We start from the raw sequence: 18,796 nt of genomic DNA, 5'->3' as shown, positions 1-18,796 counted from the left end.
ACAGAACTCTGCAAGCTCTCTCTACAGTAGATTGCAAGCCCGGTACCGAGTCAGTGTGCGAGGGTACAGGTTAGCTGACGTAATTTGTACATGTAGGTGGGGGTGAAGTGACTATGCATAGATAATAAACAGTGAGTAGCAGCAGTGTACAAAAGAGGGTGGGGTTAATTTTAAATTGTCCGGAGACAATTTTATTAGTTGTTCAGCAGTCTTATGGCTTGGGGGTAGAAGCTGTTGAGGAGCCTTTTGGTCCTAGACTTGGCTCTCCGGAACCGCCTGCCGTACGATAGCAGAGAAAACAGTCTATAACTTGGGTGACTGGAGTCTCTGACAATTTTATGGGCTTTCCTCTGACACCACCTATTATATAGGTCCTGGATGGCAGAAAGCTTTGCCCCAGTGATGTACTGGGCTGTTCACACTACCCTCTGTAGCGCCTTACGGTCAGATGCCAAGCAGTTGCCATACCAGGCGGTGATGCAACTGGTCAGGATGCTCTCGATGGTGCAGCTGTAGAACTGTTTGAGGATCTGGGGACCCATTCCAAATCTTTTCAGTCTCCTGAGGGGGAAAAGGTTTTGTTGTGCCCTCTTAACAACTGTCTTGGTATGTTTGGACCATGACAGTTTGTTGTTGATGTGGACACCAAGGAACTTGAAACTCTCGACCCGCTCCACTACAGCTGTTCGGACCGCCTTTTCCTGTAGTCCTGGATCAGCTCCTTTGTCTTCCTCACATTGAGGGAGAGGTTGTTGTCCTGGCACCGCACTGCCAGTTCTCTGACCTCCTCCCTATAGGCTCTCTCATCGTTGTCAGTGATCAGGCCTACCACTGTTGTGTCGTCAGCAAACTTAATGATGGTGTTGGAATCGTGTTTGGCCACGCAGTCATGGGTGAATAGGGAATACAGGAGGAGACTAAGTACACACCCCTGAGCGGCCCCGGTGTTAAGGATCAGCATGGAAGACGTGTTGTTGCCTACTCTTACCACCTTGGGGCGGCCCGTCAGGAAGTCCAGGATCCAGTTGCAGAGGGAGGTGTTTAGTCCCAGAGTCCTTCGCTTAGTAATGAGCTTCGTTGGCACTATGGTGCTGAACGCTGAGCTGTAGTCAATGAACAGCATTCTCACATAGGTGTTCCTTTTGTCCAGGTGAGAAAGGGCAGTGTGGAGTGCGATTGAGATTGCGTCATCTGTGAATCTGTTGGGGTGGTATACGATTTGCAGTGGGTCAAGGGTGTCCGGGAGGATGCTGTTGATGTGAGCCATGACCAGCCTTTCAAAGCACTTCATGGCTACCGATGTGAGTGCCACAGGGCGGTAATCATTTAGGCAGGTTACCTTCGCTTCCTTGGGCACAGGGACTATGGTGGTCTGCTTGAAGCATGTAGGTATTACAGACTCGGTCGGGGAAAGGTTGAAAATGTCAGTGAAAACACTTGACAGTTGGTCTGCACATGCTTTGAGTACACGTCCTGGTAATCCGTCTGGCCCAGCGGCTTTGTGAATGTTGACCTGTTTAAAAGGTTTTGTTCACATCGACTGTGGAGAGCGTTGTCACACAGTTATCCAGAACAGCTGGTGCTCTCGTGCATGCTTCAGTGTTGCCTGCATCGAAGCAAACATAAAAGGCATTTAGCTCATCTGGCAGGCTCGCGTCACTGGGCAGCTCGCATCTGGGTTTCCCTTTGTAGTCCATAATAGTTTTCAAGCCCTGCCACATCCGAGCCGGTGTAGTAGGATTCAATCTTAATCTTGTATTGATGCTTTGCTTGTTTGATGGTTCGTTTGAGGGCATAGCGAGATTTCTTATAAGCGTCCGGATTAGTCTCCCACTCCTTGAATGCGGCAGCTCCAGCCTTTAGCTCGATGCAGATGTTGCCTGTAATCCATGACTTCTGGTTGGGATATGTACGTACAGTCACTGTGGGGACGACGTCGTCGATGCACTTATTGATGAAGCCGATGACTGAGGTGGTGTATTCCTCAATGCCATTGGATGAATCCTGGAACATATTCCAGTCTGGGCTAGCAAAACAATCCTGTAGTGTAGCATCCACGTCATCTGACCACTTCCGTATTGAGCAAGTCTCTGGGACCTTCTGCTTTTGTTTTTGCTTGTTAACATGAATCAGGAGGATAGAATTGTGGTCAGATTTGCCAAATGGAGGGCGGGGGAGAGCTTTGTGTGCATCTCTCTGTGTGGAGTAAAGGTAGTCTAGAGGTTTTTTTCCCTCTGGTTGCACATTTAATATGCTGGTAGAAATTAGGTAAAACACATGAGTTTCCCTGCATTAAAGTCTCCAGCCACTAGGAGCGCCGCCTCTGGATGAGCGTTTTCCTGTTTGCTCATGGCCGTAATTAACTAGGAAGCCGGGGCACCAAGGAAGAATGCTTATATAGCTGTTGTCTTCCGAATAAACTCTTAAAGACCTGGTAATCTTTTATATCAATAGCAGTCAATTATTAATCGTCACCTTATTCAGTCTCATCTGAACGTCGTAAAATTCTTGGTTATCTTCACAAACCCTGGCTAACAAGTTGAATCAGCAATACAAAATGTGGTTTAATTATTTATTTACTAAATAATCACATAGAATTACATATACACAGGATGGATCATACATTGATTACTAATTATGTCATAAAATAAAAACATCCTTAATGGACGAAACTGATATGACGGCTGGTTACACAAAGAAAGGGGGTTGGGTTTGAATGAAAGCGTGGGAAGACTGAGGAACAAAAGGATTGGGTTTCTATCGGACCTTATGAAGCTATGCCATCGTAAATACAGAATCTTATGCATTCTAAATAACCGCCCATTCGGAAAAGGAAAATGCAAAAAATACATTTACTCTGAGCTGCGCTTCAATAGGTTGGTCAAAGATGGAAGGCTGGGTTGACCAGCAGAGATCTCCCTTGTCCTTGGAAGAATATCTCTGGGCAGATACGTCGTAGTCGGTTGTGTGGTAGAATGGATACGTTGTAGAACCGTCATTCTGAAGAGATTGTCCGTCCTTTCCTAGGCCACGCACAACTCGACGTCTAAGATGTATCACTTCTTTAGTGAATAAGAGTTCCAAGTTCATACCAAGTTGCCATACTATAAGCTCATGCTATATTCTGGCTGGTGTAGTCAAATTCATCCTTCCAGCATGGCGATCGTCACCTCCACCTTGAAATTTGCCCTTCTAAACAGATGGACATCAGTCCTCATGTCATTGGGAACACAATGTTAATTTCATTAGGTTGTAGTCATTCAATCATTCACAACCAGAGCTCACGCTGAGTTTGGCTTAGTTCGCCGTGTATTGGGTCACGGGGGCCCTTATAGAAATGTAGAAAAGGGGTTGGTTCATCATTTCCAACCAATTCACGTGGGCATGGCCACCGATTGAGCATATTCTTTCATATTCTCATTTTAAAAACTCCAATTTCATTTAATCTTTTCACAAATAGTTTCGTATTTAAACATTTAAATTGCACAACAATTCCATGTGAATCTGATAAGTAGAATGTGTAGACTTGCCAAGATACAGTTTGTCATCCAATCATCAGTAAAAATGTCTCAGACGACAACTGATCTGACATCATATTCTTTAAGTACCAACGGATACATTCAACTGGTTGGATTACTGAAATATTGTTCGGTTCACAACCTTTTGATGTTACCATACTCTCTCTATGTTAACAAAGGGCTTTCCAAGAGTCCATTCTGTAGAGTAGAGAGAGAAAAGAGGGAAAGGTATTTATGGGGTCATAAACCTCACCAACAGGGCAATGTCATGACAGTGGTCTACAGCTTATCATGAGATACTCTACCTCAGGCGAGCAAAACCTTGAGACTTCCTTAGATTTCGTGCACCAGATGTTGTTTACAAATATACACATGACCGCCACCCCTTGTCTTACCAGAGGCTGCTGTTATATCCTGTCGAAACAGCGTAAAACCTGCAAGCTGTATGTTATTCATGTCGTCGTTCAGCCACGACTTGGTGAAACATAAGATATTACAGTTCTTAATGACCCGTTGGTAGGATATATGTGATAATTTTCCATTGATTGTACGTTGGCTAATAGGACCGATGGTAAAGGGAGATTACCCGCTTGCCGCCGGATCCTTACAAGGCACCAGGACCTTTGTCCTCCATATATCCGTCTCTTTCTCCTGCGAATGACGGGGAGGAGGGCCTTGTCGGGCGTCTGAAGTAAATCCTTCCCATCCGTCTCGTTAAAGAAAAAGTATTCCTCCAGTAAGGGGTGAGTAATCGCTGTCCTGATATCTAGAAGCTCTTTCAGTCATAAGACACAGTGGCAGAAAAATTTGGTACAAAATAAGTTACAGATAACGCGAAAAAACACACACAGTAGCACACTTGATTAGGGGATTGTAAAACGGCAGCCATCTCCTCCGGGTGTGCAAAGCTCTTAGAGACTCACAGGTGTAATAGCTGCCAAAGGTGATTCTAACATGCATTGACTCAGGGGTGTGAATACTTACGTAAATTAGATTTTTCTGAATTTATTTTTCAATAAATTAGCTAACATTTCTAAAAACACATTTTCATTATGGGGTATTGCGTGTAGATGGGTGAGAAGAAAAAAAATCTATCTAATCCATTTTGAATTCAGGCTGTGTGGAATAAGTCAAGGGGTATAAATACTTTTTGAAGGCCCTGTATCTATATGTACACACTATGGATCATTATCCGTTGTTTGACTTTCATATAAAAGTCCAATTAGAATATAATGAGGATGTTCTCAATATGGCTTATTCATTCTCCTTTATCACACCCAAACAGTAATGTCAACACAAGCTAAAAATAATAACCAGTCTAAATTGTAAAACCAATACTGTAGGCACACAGACAGTTGAAGTTAATGGCTCAAATGGTGATTGTAACTAAAGCTACAGTGTAGTCCACCAGTCGACTAGCCCTCTCTCTCTCTTTGTTTGTCATGTTATTGGTTGTCACATCTTCATTGTAGTAAAGGTCTCACGAAGCAGTGGTTTCTTTCTTCCTGTTTTTTGGAGCTTGTTGTCCAAGCCTATGAATGACATTACATGTGTGTACCGAGTCTGTCCAGAGGGTTATCGTTTGGGAGAAACAAACTAATAATTGGATTTCTATAATCAATAACTAAAAAGTCTATTGAGTGCTCTCCTGTATACGGTCAACTGTGAGTACTGCTTTTTACACGTTACTGTATGGGCATAGAGTCAGGTCGAAAATTAGTGTCACCTTTGAAAAATATTAGCAAAAAAGACTATAAAATAAAAGCTATATTGTATGCTCCAAAAATATTGACAATTATACATTTTCTCAGAGAAATACACTTTGTTTAACAAGTAAGATATATTTTTCAAAAAACTACAGTGGTCAAAATTATTACCACCCCCGTTTTCAATCCCTCTCAATACCTCACCTTGCGAGGATAACAACATTGAGCCTTTTTCTAAAATGTTTTAGTAGAAAACATTGGGAGAGATGTTAGACCATTCCTCCATCCAGAATATTTCAAGATCCTTGATATCCATCTGTGCTTATGGACTGCACTTTGTAATTCAAGCCAAAGGTTTTCAATGGGGTTCAAGTCCTGACATGGCCATTGCAAAATGTTGATTTTGTGGTCAATTAACCATTTCTTTGTAGGTTTTGATATGTGCTTGGGGTTAATGTCTTGCTGGAAGATCCACACGCGGCCAAGTTTCAACTTCATGGCAGAGGCAACCAGATTTTTGACTAAAATGCCCTGTTACTGGGTAAAGTTCATAACGCCATTGACCTTAACAAGGTCCCCAGGACCAGTGGAAGCAAAATAGCCCCATAACATCAAAGATCCACAACTATATTTTACAGTAGGTATGGGGTTGTTTTCTGCTTAATCCTTATTATGACACCAAACCCTTGTTAAACGCCAAACCCTTTAAAAAAAACTATAATTGAGCATACAATACAGCTCAGTATTCGTATTAGTTATTTTAAAATTCCCAGCGGAGTCAAGATTGTTAAATGTATCCTTTATTTAACTAGGCAAGTCAGTTAAGAAGAAATTCTTACTTACAACGACGGCCTACCCCTGCCAAACCCTAACAACGCTGGGCCAATTGTGCGCCTCCCTATGGGACTCCCAATCCCGGCCGGTTGTGATACAGCCTGGAATCGAATCAGGGTCTGTAGTGACGTCTCTAGCACTGAGATGCAGTGGCTTAGACCGCTGCGCCACTTACTGTGTTTTATAGACATATTTCCATATTATGAGATTGGAAAAGACTGCCTGAAATGAGTTAACAGACCAATAAGAAAGAGTTCCAAACATCTCTGCCAATAACAGCTATTTTTCAGTTTTCCACACCCCGCTCAGACTACTCCTGGACAGTCCTAGCAAAATTATTGCTTGAGAAAATAATCTTTATATATAGATGCCATTTTTGTTTCTTGTTGATCATTTTCATTTAAAAATAATTACAGTAAGGTACTTCATTTTTACCCAGACATTATTTGGTATTGAGATAAAAATGGCTCCATTCCACCTTTAGACGGTCTTTTTTGCTCATCTTTATCAAGGGTACCAATAGTTTTGGACCTGACTGTACTTGATATGGTACTTACTGTGGGTTACTTCAGCAAGATATCCAATAAGTGGATGTTTACTAATAAGTGGATGTTTTATGTTTAAATGATGCAGTCTTGAAATTATCTTTGCTACACTTCAGAAATCGAGTCATGTTGTGTTGTATTGCTTTGTTTCCCGAAAGGTGAGGGACCATGAACTCCACAGTTGGGATGGAGAATTTCAGCCTGAGCACCACATATGATCCAGACAAACTGTGTAATCCAGCTGACTACCCCAAAGAGAGGTGGCCCTTTCTCTTTATGTACCTGGTCATCATTATCATCGGGATTCCCTCCAACTCCTTTTTCCTCTATGTGTCCTGGCAGCACATCAAAAAGAGGAACACCCTGGGCATCTATCTGTTGAACCTGGCCCTGTCTGACCTCCTATTCACTGTGGGACTGTTTCTTTGGGTGGAATTTATGTGGCATGGTGTCTGGTTTCACGGGGATGCAGTGTGCATTCTCTCCGTCATAATCCTCTTTACTAACTTCTACACCAGCGATGGGCTGCTTTGCTGTATTGCCCTGAACCGTTACCTGGCTGTGGTCCACCCGCTAAAGTACCCCATCCTGAGGAGGCTCGACACGGCCGTGATGATCAGCGTGGCTATCTGGGTGCTGGTGGTCTCCTTCAAGGCCTCCACCATCATCTGGATCGACTCGTACAACTCAGAGGAGCAGAGAGCCATGTGTTTAGACATGTTCCCCTTGAGGGACAGTCTGCTACAGGTCAGCGTGGCTCGTTTCGTCCTGGGTTTCCTGTTTCCTGTCCTGCTGGTGTCGTTCTGCTGCCGGGGGATCTGTGTGGCAGTACGTGCCAACCAGGCCACAGAGGAGGAGGAGAGGAGACATGTGTCCCAACTCCTGGCGATGGTGCTGCTCTCCCTGGGGCTCTGCTTCGGACCCATCCACGTTATGATGCTCTTGCGGGGGCTGCTGGAGCACTGTGGGAGCCCCTCCTGGCTCTTCCTGCCCTATAAGCTCAGCATGGCGATATCAGCACTCAACAGCGTGGCTGACCCCTTCCTCTACTGTTTCATCACCAGGCTGGGCAAGGCAAATGTCACACAGGTGGTACACTACCTCCAGCAGAAAATAAAGGGGAATGGTCAGGAGGTGGTGTAATGTAGTAATGTAACCTCAAACCAGAACATTGGAGAGAGACAATCCCATTACTGCCCAGTTGATGGTCTCAGATACCTCAGTTTACATGCTGCTGTTCAGTCATTGTTACATTTCTAACATGATATAGCACAAATACTGGGACTGCATGAAGGTGGACAGTTAAACTTTGATTTGATTAGATTTTATCAAATAGCAATGCTGATGTAGTAAAGTGGTCAAGGTCTATTTTTGTGTGCTATTGGTATATTTCAGGTGTATTCAACCGGGGCAGCGGACCCCTGAGGTACTGCAGCAGGTGCGCGAAAATATCAATATATATATATGAACATTGCTAGCAACAGAAAACGCATATTTTTAATTACAGTAGAAAACTGGAGAACATCTTCTTTCTAATGTTGTCAGCTATATTTTTTAACTCCTAATATTGAACAAATTACACTAATTTAAGCTAATTACACTTACTGGAGTATTTAACATAGGCTTTGAAAAAGCACCCGCTAGTACCAGTCGCAGCAAGTGCACATGGCTAACAGCTGCTATTAGCGAAAATGTGTTTTGGAGTTACTTTTCTATCTAATAGGCTGTTAGAGTTTACACTTCCTCTTCATAATGTGGGGAGATCAAAATAATAAAAAACTATCTACCAAATCTATTCATTTTAAAACGTTGATTACTTTACATTGACGTTCACCTGATAATAAAACGTGAATTATAATTGTTTTGCTAACATATGATGGGGGTCCCTGCATTGCCGGTTTACCTGAGAGGGTGTTCCTGGGCAAGAAAAGGTTGAAGACCCCTGCTATAGTTGGTTACCTCTGAAACACTAGCCTGTAAATAAATGGCAAGACAAACCTGAAAGTAAAGAACTAAATTCATCCTTCTGTAGTGCCACAAGGAGGGATGAAATGACTAGTAAAAGGTTAATGTGATTGCTATCAGAAAATCATGTCTTAGTAATGATTTCCTGGCACAATGATCGAAACCACAACACAGTATGTGTCTTCTTGACAAAGCATGAGTCCATATCTGTCACTCACAATCAGAAAGCAGTGGGATCTCATTTTTGTTTCAATGTATTTGGCACCCTCTTCTGTTCTATATGTGCAGCCACTACACACTGGAACCAGACTAAAACAATCACTCCTCCTCTCTCTCTCAGCTTGCTGTAATACAAACACATAAAAATACCCATAGTGTAGTTGTATTGGCAGGCTTCTCTGTACAGTGTGCATTGGTTTCTATTTGAGGAGTGACTAGATGCCCAAACAAAAATAATTATTTCCTACTAATAAACGTTTAAATAAGAGTGATAACTCAGTTTTGCTCTAAATAAGAACTTGGTATGGATAATTAAACATGGAACATTAACAGAATATTTACAAGGATTTGTTTAGTCATTTCCATTACTTAGTTAATTAGCTATCTTCACTTTCCTTGTGTTGTATTAAATGATAGTAATAGCTCTATTTGTGTTGTTGCCCTTGGAGTTGTCTTTGCCTTCTTAAATTGTGTTGGGAAATGAAAGTGCACCAAGAAGAGGTCTATCACCTGCCAGAACTGCTTTTAGCATTGGCTGGCTGACTTAGCCTATTAACAGTGTCCTTTATCATTGCAGAAGAAGTTCCTGATCTTTCTGTTTGTGTAAGTTATCTCATAGGTTTGTATATAAAAGTGTCTGGTAGCCTACAGTTGTATGTACTTTACCAATACACACACACACTCATAACTCATTGGTCGTGCACAACCATTCCTTTTTTTTCTCGTTTTGGCGCCAAACATTTTGTCTGCAGCTCAAGCCGTACTTATCCATGCTATGTTATCTTCCCTTCATGCATTTGTTGATTAAAGGTATAATATCAAGGTGATCATGATTAAGAGTTAAGCTAAAGAAATGTAAATACATACTTTGTTTATCCTCATAATTGTATTGGGGTTGCTCCTGGATGGAGATTTTGTCAGTCAAAGTGAGATAGACTACAAGAGAGCGCCATGTTTTGACTGTGTTGTGGTTCATGCCAACCTATTGATTGTCCCGGGGGAGGATAATTGAGTAACATTAAAATGTGTAACTTAAGGCATGGTTTATGAGCTTGACTGCAGTGTTTGCTATTGGTAATATGTAGCCTATATTTATTGCCTACATATATTGATATTGTCAGAATGCCTATTTTGAATTAATTGGTCATTTGTGTAGGAATGGATTGTTCCATGGTGAAATTCACTGTGGGTAAAATGTATTTAAACCCACTCATTCCCTGTTGTGATTGACCAGTCATGGGGTCATGGCTATACTATGCTTGTGCATGCAAATTGTTATCAGGAATTATAGGCATGTGTTAGCCTGTCAGAGCATTGACCTGTGTTGCTCTTTGTCCTGTTTAATATTTTGTAAATATTATAAGTGCTTTCGGTCACTATTTATTCTTTACTATGCAAATAAAAGCATTTACCTTGGGCAGAAAAACTGCACTATCCTTATCTGCCTCTTTTCTGCACATCCACGTTTGTCCAAAAGACACCATTTGTTGTTAATTTCATAAAAATCACATGGCAGTGATGTATTGGTTTCCGACTGTAGCAAGGTTTATGTGTGTTCAGCTTGTATCTTTCCTCTCCATGCCTGCCAGACAGCGTGACAGGCAGGTCCCTCAGCAATCCTCCTGGTGAGCTGACCCCAGCTCTACTCGGCTCTACCCAGCTCTAGGCTACTCAGGGATCCAGTCTCAGTCTCAGAGGAACACTCCCTCTCACCTCTCTTAATCATTCATCCTTCCTGTGCTCCCAGCACTTTTACTGCACCTCTTCCTCCCATTCTTTAGCTATCCCGCAGAGTACTTTGAAGTATTTTGGTGGGGGAAAACATTTGAATAAAATTGTCAGTCTATTTCTGTCTGTGTTTCCTGCCTTCGGAGTAGCCTACTGTAACGTTTGGCAGAGGATGTTCCTGTTCTTGATCTTCGTTCACAATGTGTACCTGGCTGTCTATATTAATTACTACTTGTCTATTTCATTGCGAACTTCTTATACGATCATTATCAGCTCAGATTTATATGTTTCAAATAAGTTTAAAACCCAACCAGTCCTTCATTGTCTCTTATTTTCATCCTCGCAATGTTTTATTGACATAGTACATTTGAAACGACAGTTCAGAAAGGAAACACCACATAGAAATATGTTTAACCATTTATTATATCTTGGCGATATAGGCACTGCTCCTTCAGGGTAGCACACTGTCCAAGCAAAGCGTCAATATATAAAATGATCTACAAGCAGTGACCACGGTAAGCTATGCCAATCTCCCAAAACAGCAGAAACATACGCCAGATGACTTTGTGTAGCTACGACAGAAAGCATTGTTTACGTATGATCAAATAGACCAGTTAAAGTCATCTTGCCGTAACAAGACTGTATACTGTGTGTGAATATCAACCATGTGTAGATTTGTTTTGCGCCCCAAGTGGGATTCGAATTTATACCCAAGTGACAGTAGATGTCCACCTTACCACTGTGAGCTAACTGTCCAGAGCCATATTTTCTTGTGAAGCTCATCATTTTATTATCAGAGTGTGCCAGTGGACCTCTGATAAGTATGCTTTAGTGAGAAAGTGTTGGGATCAGGTACAACCATGTTTACCCACCCCCAAAATGAATATTTATGGGCATTTCCCCCCACCCACAACTTCTCACCTGAATGCATTTTTGGAAAATGTGGGTTTGGGCAAAGACTGAAATTGTGGTTGAGACCTCAGGAGGAATACCGTCCCATCCATCTACTACTTCACCCTCAAGATCATGGGCCCATGATCCTCTGCTGCTGCGACATTACATTTGATTGATTCTGAGATTGTGGCGCCTACCTCAGTTCCTGCAGTATTGCTGTCTGATCATGATTGTGTCAGCTCTATGATCCAGTAGCTATCTACGTTACATTGGTAGAATATCATATACCAAGATGACAGCTCATCCTGCCTCAGCGAAGCTACCCGGCGGTGCATTAATATTGCAGGTGGTTGGCTATGTTCATGGCAGGCGGGTTCATACTACTTACGGTTGCTTAGTTAGATAGGTAGAATATTTTCCATTTGCCAAGATGACAGCTCATCTTGCCCCTTTGCTATGAGACTCGAAATTGAGATCAGGTGCCTCCTGTTTCCATTGATCATCCTTGGAATGTTTCTACAACTTGATTGGAGTCCACCTGTGGTAAATTCAATTGATTGGACATGCTTTGGAAAGGCACACACCTGTAAATATATACGGTCCCACAGTTAACATTGCAAGTCAGAGCAAAAACCAATCCATGATGTCGAAGGAATTTTCTGTAGAGATCCGAGACAGGATTGTGTCGAGGCACAGATCTGGGGAAGGGTACCAACAATTTTCTGCAGCATTGAAGGTCCTCAAGAGCACAGTGGCCTCCATCATTCTTAAATGGAAGAAGTTTGGAACCACCAAGACTCTTCCTAGAGCCCCCGCCCTGCCAAACTGAGTAAAAAGGGGAGGTCAGGGAGGTGACAAAGAACCCGGTGGTCACTCTGACAGAGCTCTAAAGTTTCTGTGGAGATGGGAGAACCTTCCAGGAGGGCAACCATCTCTGCAGCACTCCACCAATCAGGCCTTTATGGTAGTGCGGCCAGATGGAAACCACTCCTCAATAAAAGGCACATGACAGCCCTCTTGGAGTTTGCCGAAAGGCACCTAAAGACTTTCAGACCATGAGAAACAAGATTCTCTGGTCTGATGAAACCAAGACTGAACTCTTTGGCCTGAATGCAAAGTGTCATGTCTGGAGGAAACCTGGCACCATCCCTACGGTGAAGCATGGTGGTGGCAGCATTAGGCTGTGGGGATGTTTTTCAGCAGCAGGGACTGGGAGACTAGTCAGGATCGAGGCAAAGATGAATGGAGCAAAGTACAGAGTGATCTTTGATTAAAACCTGCTCCAAAGCAATAAAGGACCTCAGACTGTGGGCGAAGGTTCAACCTTCCAACAGGACAACGACCCTAAGCACACAGCCAAGACAACACAGCCAGAGCCCGGACTTGAACCCGATCGAACATCTCTGGAGAGACCTGAAAATAGCTGTGAAGCAACTCTCCCCATCCAACCTGAGAGAAGAATGGGACAAACTCTACAAATACAGGTGTGCCAAGCTTGCAGCGTCATACCCAAGAAGACTCATGGCTGTAATCGCTGCAATAGGTGCTACAACAAAGTACTGAGTTAAGGGTTTGAATACTTATGTAAATGTGATATTTCAGGTTTTTATTTTTAATAAATTAACACATTTCGAAAAAATCTGTTTTTGCTTTGTCATTATGGGGAATGGTGTGTAGATTGATTAAATTGTTTTTCCTCATCAATTTTAGAATAAGGCTGTAACATAACAAAATGTGGAAAAAGTCTAAAGGTCTGAATACTTTTCGAAGGCATTGTACTTGACTCTCTAAAGAACTATCTCAGCTAAAACCCCACACATACTTTCTCTGCCTATGGGGGGGTATAAGGGGATACACAAGAGATGGATGGGTGAGAAGGGGACTGATAAGCAACCTCGGTTGCTGGGTGGAATTGTCAATTTTTTTCTCAACGATCTACACAAAATACTCATGTCAGTGGAAGAAAAATTCCAAAATTCTGTAAAAAGATTCATGAAAAATAACACTATCTTCATTAGTTAAGTATTCAACCCGAGCCAATCATCTTTGGCAGCGATTGCAGCTGTAAGTCTCTAAGAGCTTTCCACACATGGATTGTGCAACATTTGCACATTATTCTTTTCAAAATTCTTCAAGCTCTGTCAAATTGGTTGGTGATTATTGCTGGACAACCATTTTCAGGTCATACCATAGATTTTCAAGTAGATTTAAGTCAAAACTGTAACTCGGCCACCAGGGGCGGAAATCCCAGGGGGGGACGGGGGGGACACGACCCCCCCATCCTGGGAAAAATATGATTTGTCCCCCCCAATATATCACTGTAAACATAACTATGTAATTTAAATAATATTAATAATACGCAATGAAAGCAATTGTGCTGATTATAGACACTTAATAGCGTGTTAAGTTTCAAAAGATTGCGACCCCCCACCCTTTGCCTCACAATGGTTTGATCCACTGCCAGTTCCTTAGTTGGCAAGGTAACAGAGGGTTCGTATCTACTGTCTGAAAGGCACTCAATGCACATAACTGACGTGAGGGTAATCGAGTCAATCGCGCCATAGCGATGTTTTGTTTTATGTTGGCAGGGTTCACACACACACTAGCTGAATTTGCAGAGCTAGCGCGCAAATATGAACTATTAAGCTAGCTACTACCTATTCCATTTATGTGGCGTCGTCAAAGATGGAATCTTTGCTATCGTCAATTTATTCCAAGTGCTTCAAAGTCCCTGTGATAAGGTTAGCGATAAACTGAAGTCCAAACTGAACAGAACTACACTCTCTTCTACCATTGTCTTAAATATATTTAATGGTCTCGTTGCAAAAGCTAAATTGTCGCAAGGGAACTTTTATTTATTTATTTTTTCACCTTTATTTAACCCGGGTAGCAAAGATTATAGCAAACACCACTGAAACGGAATTGGTGCTCGCTAGCTTTGCAAATTCAGCTTTTGTTGGAAGCCAGCCAATATGAAACAAACAAACGATTAAAATTACAAAAGGTTGCAGCATATGTTGTGTAAATGGTGATCTCATACAGCTGTCAACTCTTGTCACTGCAATCCGTTTCACATTTGCTAGCTACCTTTTAGATCGAAGCCCATATAGAATGATAGAAGATAAGATGATAGAAGCCCATCTCCTACTGTAAATAACCTACACATTGTGTGTGTGTGTGTGTAGCCAGCCAGGTAGAAAAATGGCAGAAAAAAGAAAAAAGACGGACATCAGAGTATTTTTCAGTACACCAAAACGCAAAGTAAGAACCCTAGTAGCCTAATATCTCAAAGACTAGTTGATAAAATGTTCATAAGAAAGAAGTGAAATGCTAATGGAAATGTTTCACAATGATGTCATTAGGCAGAGCAGGAAACAGATTACACACAGACAGCAGAGTTGGGGACAGATATGCAGGGACAGACTGGCAGAGTCAGGGAGTCTCAGGTAAGTTTGTTGAGTCTTTGTTTGGCAACATTATGAAAGGTTCTCAATTTTTTTGACTTGTAAAATAGGAACATAATTGGAAAATGCCATGGATACCCCCACTCTCAACTTAAACTGGTGACTGAACTAAGATTTGTTAAAGGCAATGGTATTGCTGTGATTAGTTGTGTAGTTTTGGGTACCGGTAGTTAGGAGTACGGCAAACACCTTATTTCTTTGGTTCCTCAATATACATTTACCATATTACAACGTAGTCTATGTGTTACAGCACTACTTTTGGTGTCCCCCTCAGGAATTGCTCTTTAGAAAATGTCATGTAATTGTCCCCTCCAAAGTTGATATCCGATTTTCGCCCCTTTCGGCCACTAACATTCACTGTCTTCTTGGTAAGCAACTCCAGTGTAGATTTGGCCTTGTGCTTTAGTTTACCGTCCTGCTGAAAGGTGGATTCATCTCCTAGTGTCTTGTGAAAAGCAGACTGATGCAGGTTTTCCTTTCCTCTGCTTAGCTCAATTACTTTTATTTTTTATCCTGAAAAACTCCCCAGTCCTTAACGATTACAAGCATACTCACAACATGATGCAGCCACCACTATGCTTGAAAATATGGAGAGTGGTCCTCAGTAATGTGTTGTTTTGGATTTTCCCCAAACATAACACTTTGTATTCAGGACAAAAAGTCATTTTTTGCAGTATTACTTGTTGCAAACAGGATGCATGTTTTTGATTTTTTTTTTGTTCTATACAGGCTTCCTTTCACTCTGTCAATAAGGTTAGTATTGTGGAATAATTACAATGTTGTTTATCCATCATCAGTTTTCTTCTAAACACAACCATTCAACTCAGTAATTGTTTTAAAGTCACCATTGGCCTCATTGTGAAATCCCTGAGCGGTTTCCTTCCTCTCCAGCAATTGAATTAGGAAGGACACCTGTATCTTAGTTGTGAGGGGATGTATTGACACACCATTCAAAGTGTAACTTCACCATGCTCAAAGGGATATTCAATGTCCACTTCTACCAATAGGTACCTTTCTTTGAGAGGCATTAGAAAACCTCCCTGGTCTTTTTGGTTGAATCTCTGTTGAAAATGCAGTGCTTGACCGAGGGACCTTACAGATAATTGTATGTGTGGGGTACAGAGATGAGGTAGTCATTCAAAATTCATGTTAAACACTATTATTGCACACAGAGTGAGTCCATGCAACTTATTGTGTTACTTGTTAAGCACATTTTTTCCCCTGAACTTATTTAGGCTTGCCGTAACAGAGGGTTTGAATACTTATTGATGCAAGACATTTCAGCTTTTCATTTTTAATTAGTTTGTAAAAATGTAAGATATGTTTCCAAAATCATACTGCAAATGATGCGTTTCAATGTTCAACAAAACTCTCCTGGTCAGAAGATACTATCATCAGTATGTATGTATGTGTGACGGCCCCTCTCTGCTCTGTCTACTGGGTTTTGCTTCCTGCAGGAGATTGGTGGGCGGAGCTGGGAGAGTCGTCAGTGCTGATGGGTCACACCTGTGAAAGCTCAGCTGTGGCAAAAAGACACTGTTTCCCCATTCAGCAAGAGATTCCTCTCTCCATGCATACCTTTGGCAGTTCATGTTACCTGTTGGTGCTAGGGGGCAGTATTGAGAATTTTGAAAAAAATATGTGCCCATTTTTAACTGCCTCCTACACCAACTCAGAAGCTAGGATATGCATATTATTAACATATTTGGATAGAAAACACTCTGAATTTTCTAAAACTGTTTGAATGGTGTCTGTAAGTATAACAAAACTCATATGGCAGGCAAAAACCTGAGAAAAATACAACCAGGAAATGAGAATTTTGTGGCTGTATTATTTTTCGAGTCATTGCTAATAGATCACACAGTGACAAAGGATTCATTTCGCACTTCCTACGGCTTCCACTAGATGTCAACGATCTTTATAAAGTTGTTTGAAGCATCTATGATGATCAGAGACCGGATGACAAGGAAGAGAAGTTGACGTCCCTGGGATGTCGTCACTTCATTATTGCCCGCACCTGCGCATTCATGTGAGTTCATGTGAGGCGAGACATTTTTCAAAAACGTTTTTCAAGACACAGGAGAGGTCGGGTTGAAACATTACTGATGTTTCACGTTAAAAATGGCCCTAAAGATTGATGCTAAACAACGTTTGACATGTTTGAACGAACGTAAATAGATTTTTTTTTACTTTTCGTCGGGACTTTCCCCCCCCCCCGCCCTACTTTTGAGTAGCCTACCGAAGCGCTAACAACATGGAACAACTTGGAGTTATTTGGACATAAATTATGAACTTTGTCTAAAGAAACCACATTTGTTGTGGACCTGGGATTCCTGGAAGTGCCAATGGATGAAGATAATCAAAGGTAAGGGATTATTGACAATAGTATTATTGATATTAGATGGTTACAAGATGGTGCTAACCTGTATATCCTAGCCCGTTTTTTGCAAAGTGTGATTTCCCAGTAAAGTTATTTTGAAATCTGGCAGTAGCATTTACGAAATGTTAAACTATAATTCTTTGAATGACAATATTATAATTTACCAATGTTTTCGAATAGTAATTTTGTAAATTGTAACGTTGATTCACCGGAAACATTTGAGGGGGAAAAAATTCTGAATTTCACCGCTACTGTAAAATGTTGTTTTTGGATATAAATATGAACTTGATGGAACAAAAAATGCATGTATTGTCTAACATAATGTCCTAGGAGTGTCATCTGAGGAAGATTGTCAAAGGTTAGTGCATAATTTTAGCTGGTTATCTGCTTTTGGTGACGCCTGTCTTTGAATTGACAAAACATTACACACAGCTATTTTCAATGTACTCTTCAAACATAACCTAACTTTATGCTTTCGCCGTAAAACCTCTTTGAAATCGGACAATGTGGTTGGATTTAGATGTTTATCTTTTAAATGGTGAAAAATAGTTGATTGTTTGAGAAATTGAAATTATTAGATTCTTGCAGTTTTGAATTTCCTGCCATGGTCTCTTGACAATAAATCCCAATACCGGGATCAGGTCCCCAACAGGTTAATTTACTGACCGTCATGCCTCATCTGATTGCTGCGAGTGTTTATTTATTTATGGAATAAATTCATTTTGTTATTCCTTTACTCTGTGTGTTTTCCCATTGTTTGTTACAATCTTGAGCCAGGTTGTAGTAAGTGGGGCCTCATCTGGGATCTCTGGAGTTAATCCCTGGAATTGCATTTGTTTGGTAGCATTTGCTAACTGGTTAAGGTGGTATTTCAAAGTAAAGTGCTTTGATTATTTCTTGGCTAACCCTTTTGTCTATGGGGTTATGTTGTGAGAATTATTGATTTGGAGTTACATACTGAGGTGCATGTACAAAGTATTTGACATTTGGATACTGCCTGTTGCTACTTAAGTTACACGCCTGTGGTTGGTGTTAAAGTAGTGTTGGTTTGTGCTGCAGTGGAGAAAGGAATGCATTTAATCTCCATTCCCTGTTCTGGTTGGAGATCCTGCTTTGCTCATTGTTGGGACATCAGGTTTGTGTTTGTGCAGTGCTAGTGTGGATTGGCTACCTGGACTCTTCTCCCCTGGTTGGGTTAGCGACGTGTGTCCCTTTCAACACGTTGGGCAGTGTTAGCTCTATTTATGGTGACCGTGGCTGGAGCAGTTGTCTCAGGAACACATCCATGGCTCAAAGTAATCCCCTTGCTGGGAGCTTTTTCAGTGACAGCGGGCTGAAGTGCATAAATACCCACCGCCAGAAACAGCAAGAAGACCACGGTTGAGCTGGTAACAGGTCTTGGAAGCGCCATTTGTATTTTTTTCCCCTCTCCTGTGGTTGACACTGCTTCTGTTTTTGTTTGGTCTCCATTATTTGTCTTTTGTTGTCTTTTTTTATTTAACTAGGCAAGTCCGTTAACAAATTCTTATTTTCAATGAGGGCA

At 41.6% G+C, this 18,796-nt stretch overlaps 1 protein-coding gene across 1 annotated transcript; it reads left to right on the top strand.

Moving 5' to 3' along the window:
• The first annotated feature begins 6,771 nt into the window (after nucleotides 1-6,771).
• LOC106611149 (G-protein coupled receptor 65-like) lies at nucleotides 6,772-7,746 on the top strand. Its single transcript, XM_014211051.2, has one exon. It carries the CDS (start codon nucleotides 6,772-6,774, stop codon nucleotides 7,744-7,746), a length of 975 nt encoding a protein of 324 aa, XP_014066526.2.
• The last annotated feature ends 11,050 nt before the right edge of the window (nucleotides 7,747-18,796 follow it).

The sequence above is a fragment of the Salmo salar genome, chromosome 09, assembly GCF_965601325.2.
Source record: "Salmo salar chromosome 09, fSalSal1, whole genome shotgun sequence".
Lineage (NCBI taxonomy): Eukaryota > Metazoa > Chordata > Actinopteri > Salmoniformes > Salmonidae > Salmo > Salmo salar.
The sequence above is the reverse complement of the archived record's forward strand: the minus strand, read 5'-3'. Positions and strand labels throughout refer to the sequence as shown.

What these genes read in the sequence shown, in the direction of transcription:
- LOC106611149 (XM_014211051.2), top strand. Translation starts at nt 6,772, where the DNA reads ATGAACTCCACAGTTGGGATGGAGAATTTCAGCCTGAGCACCACATAT.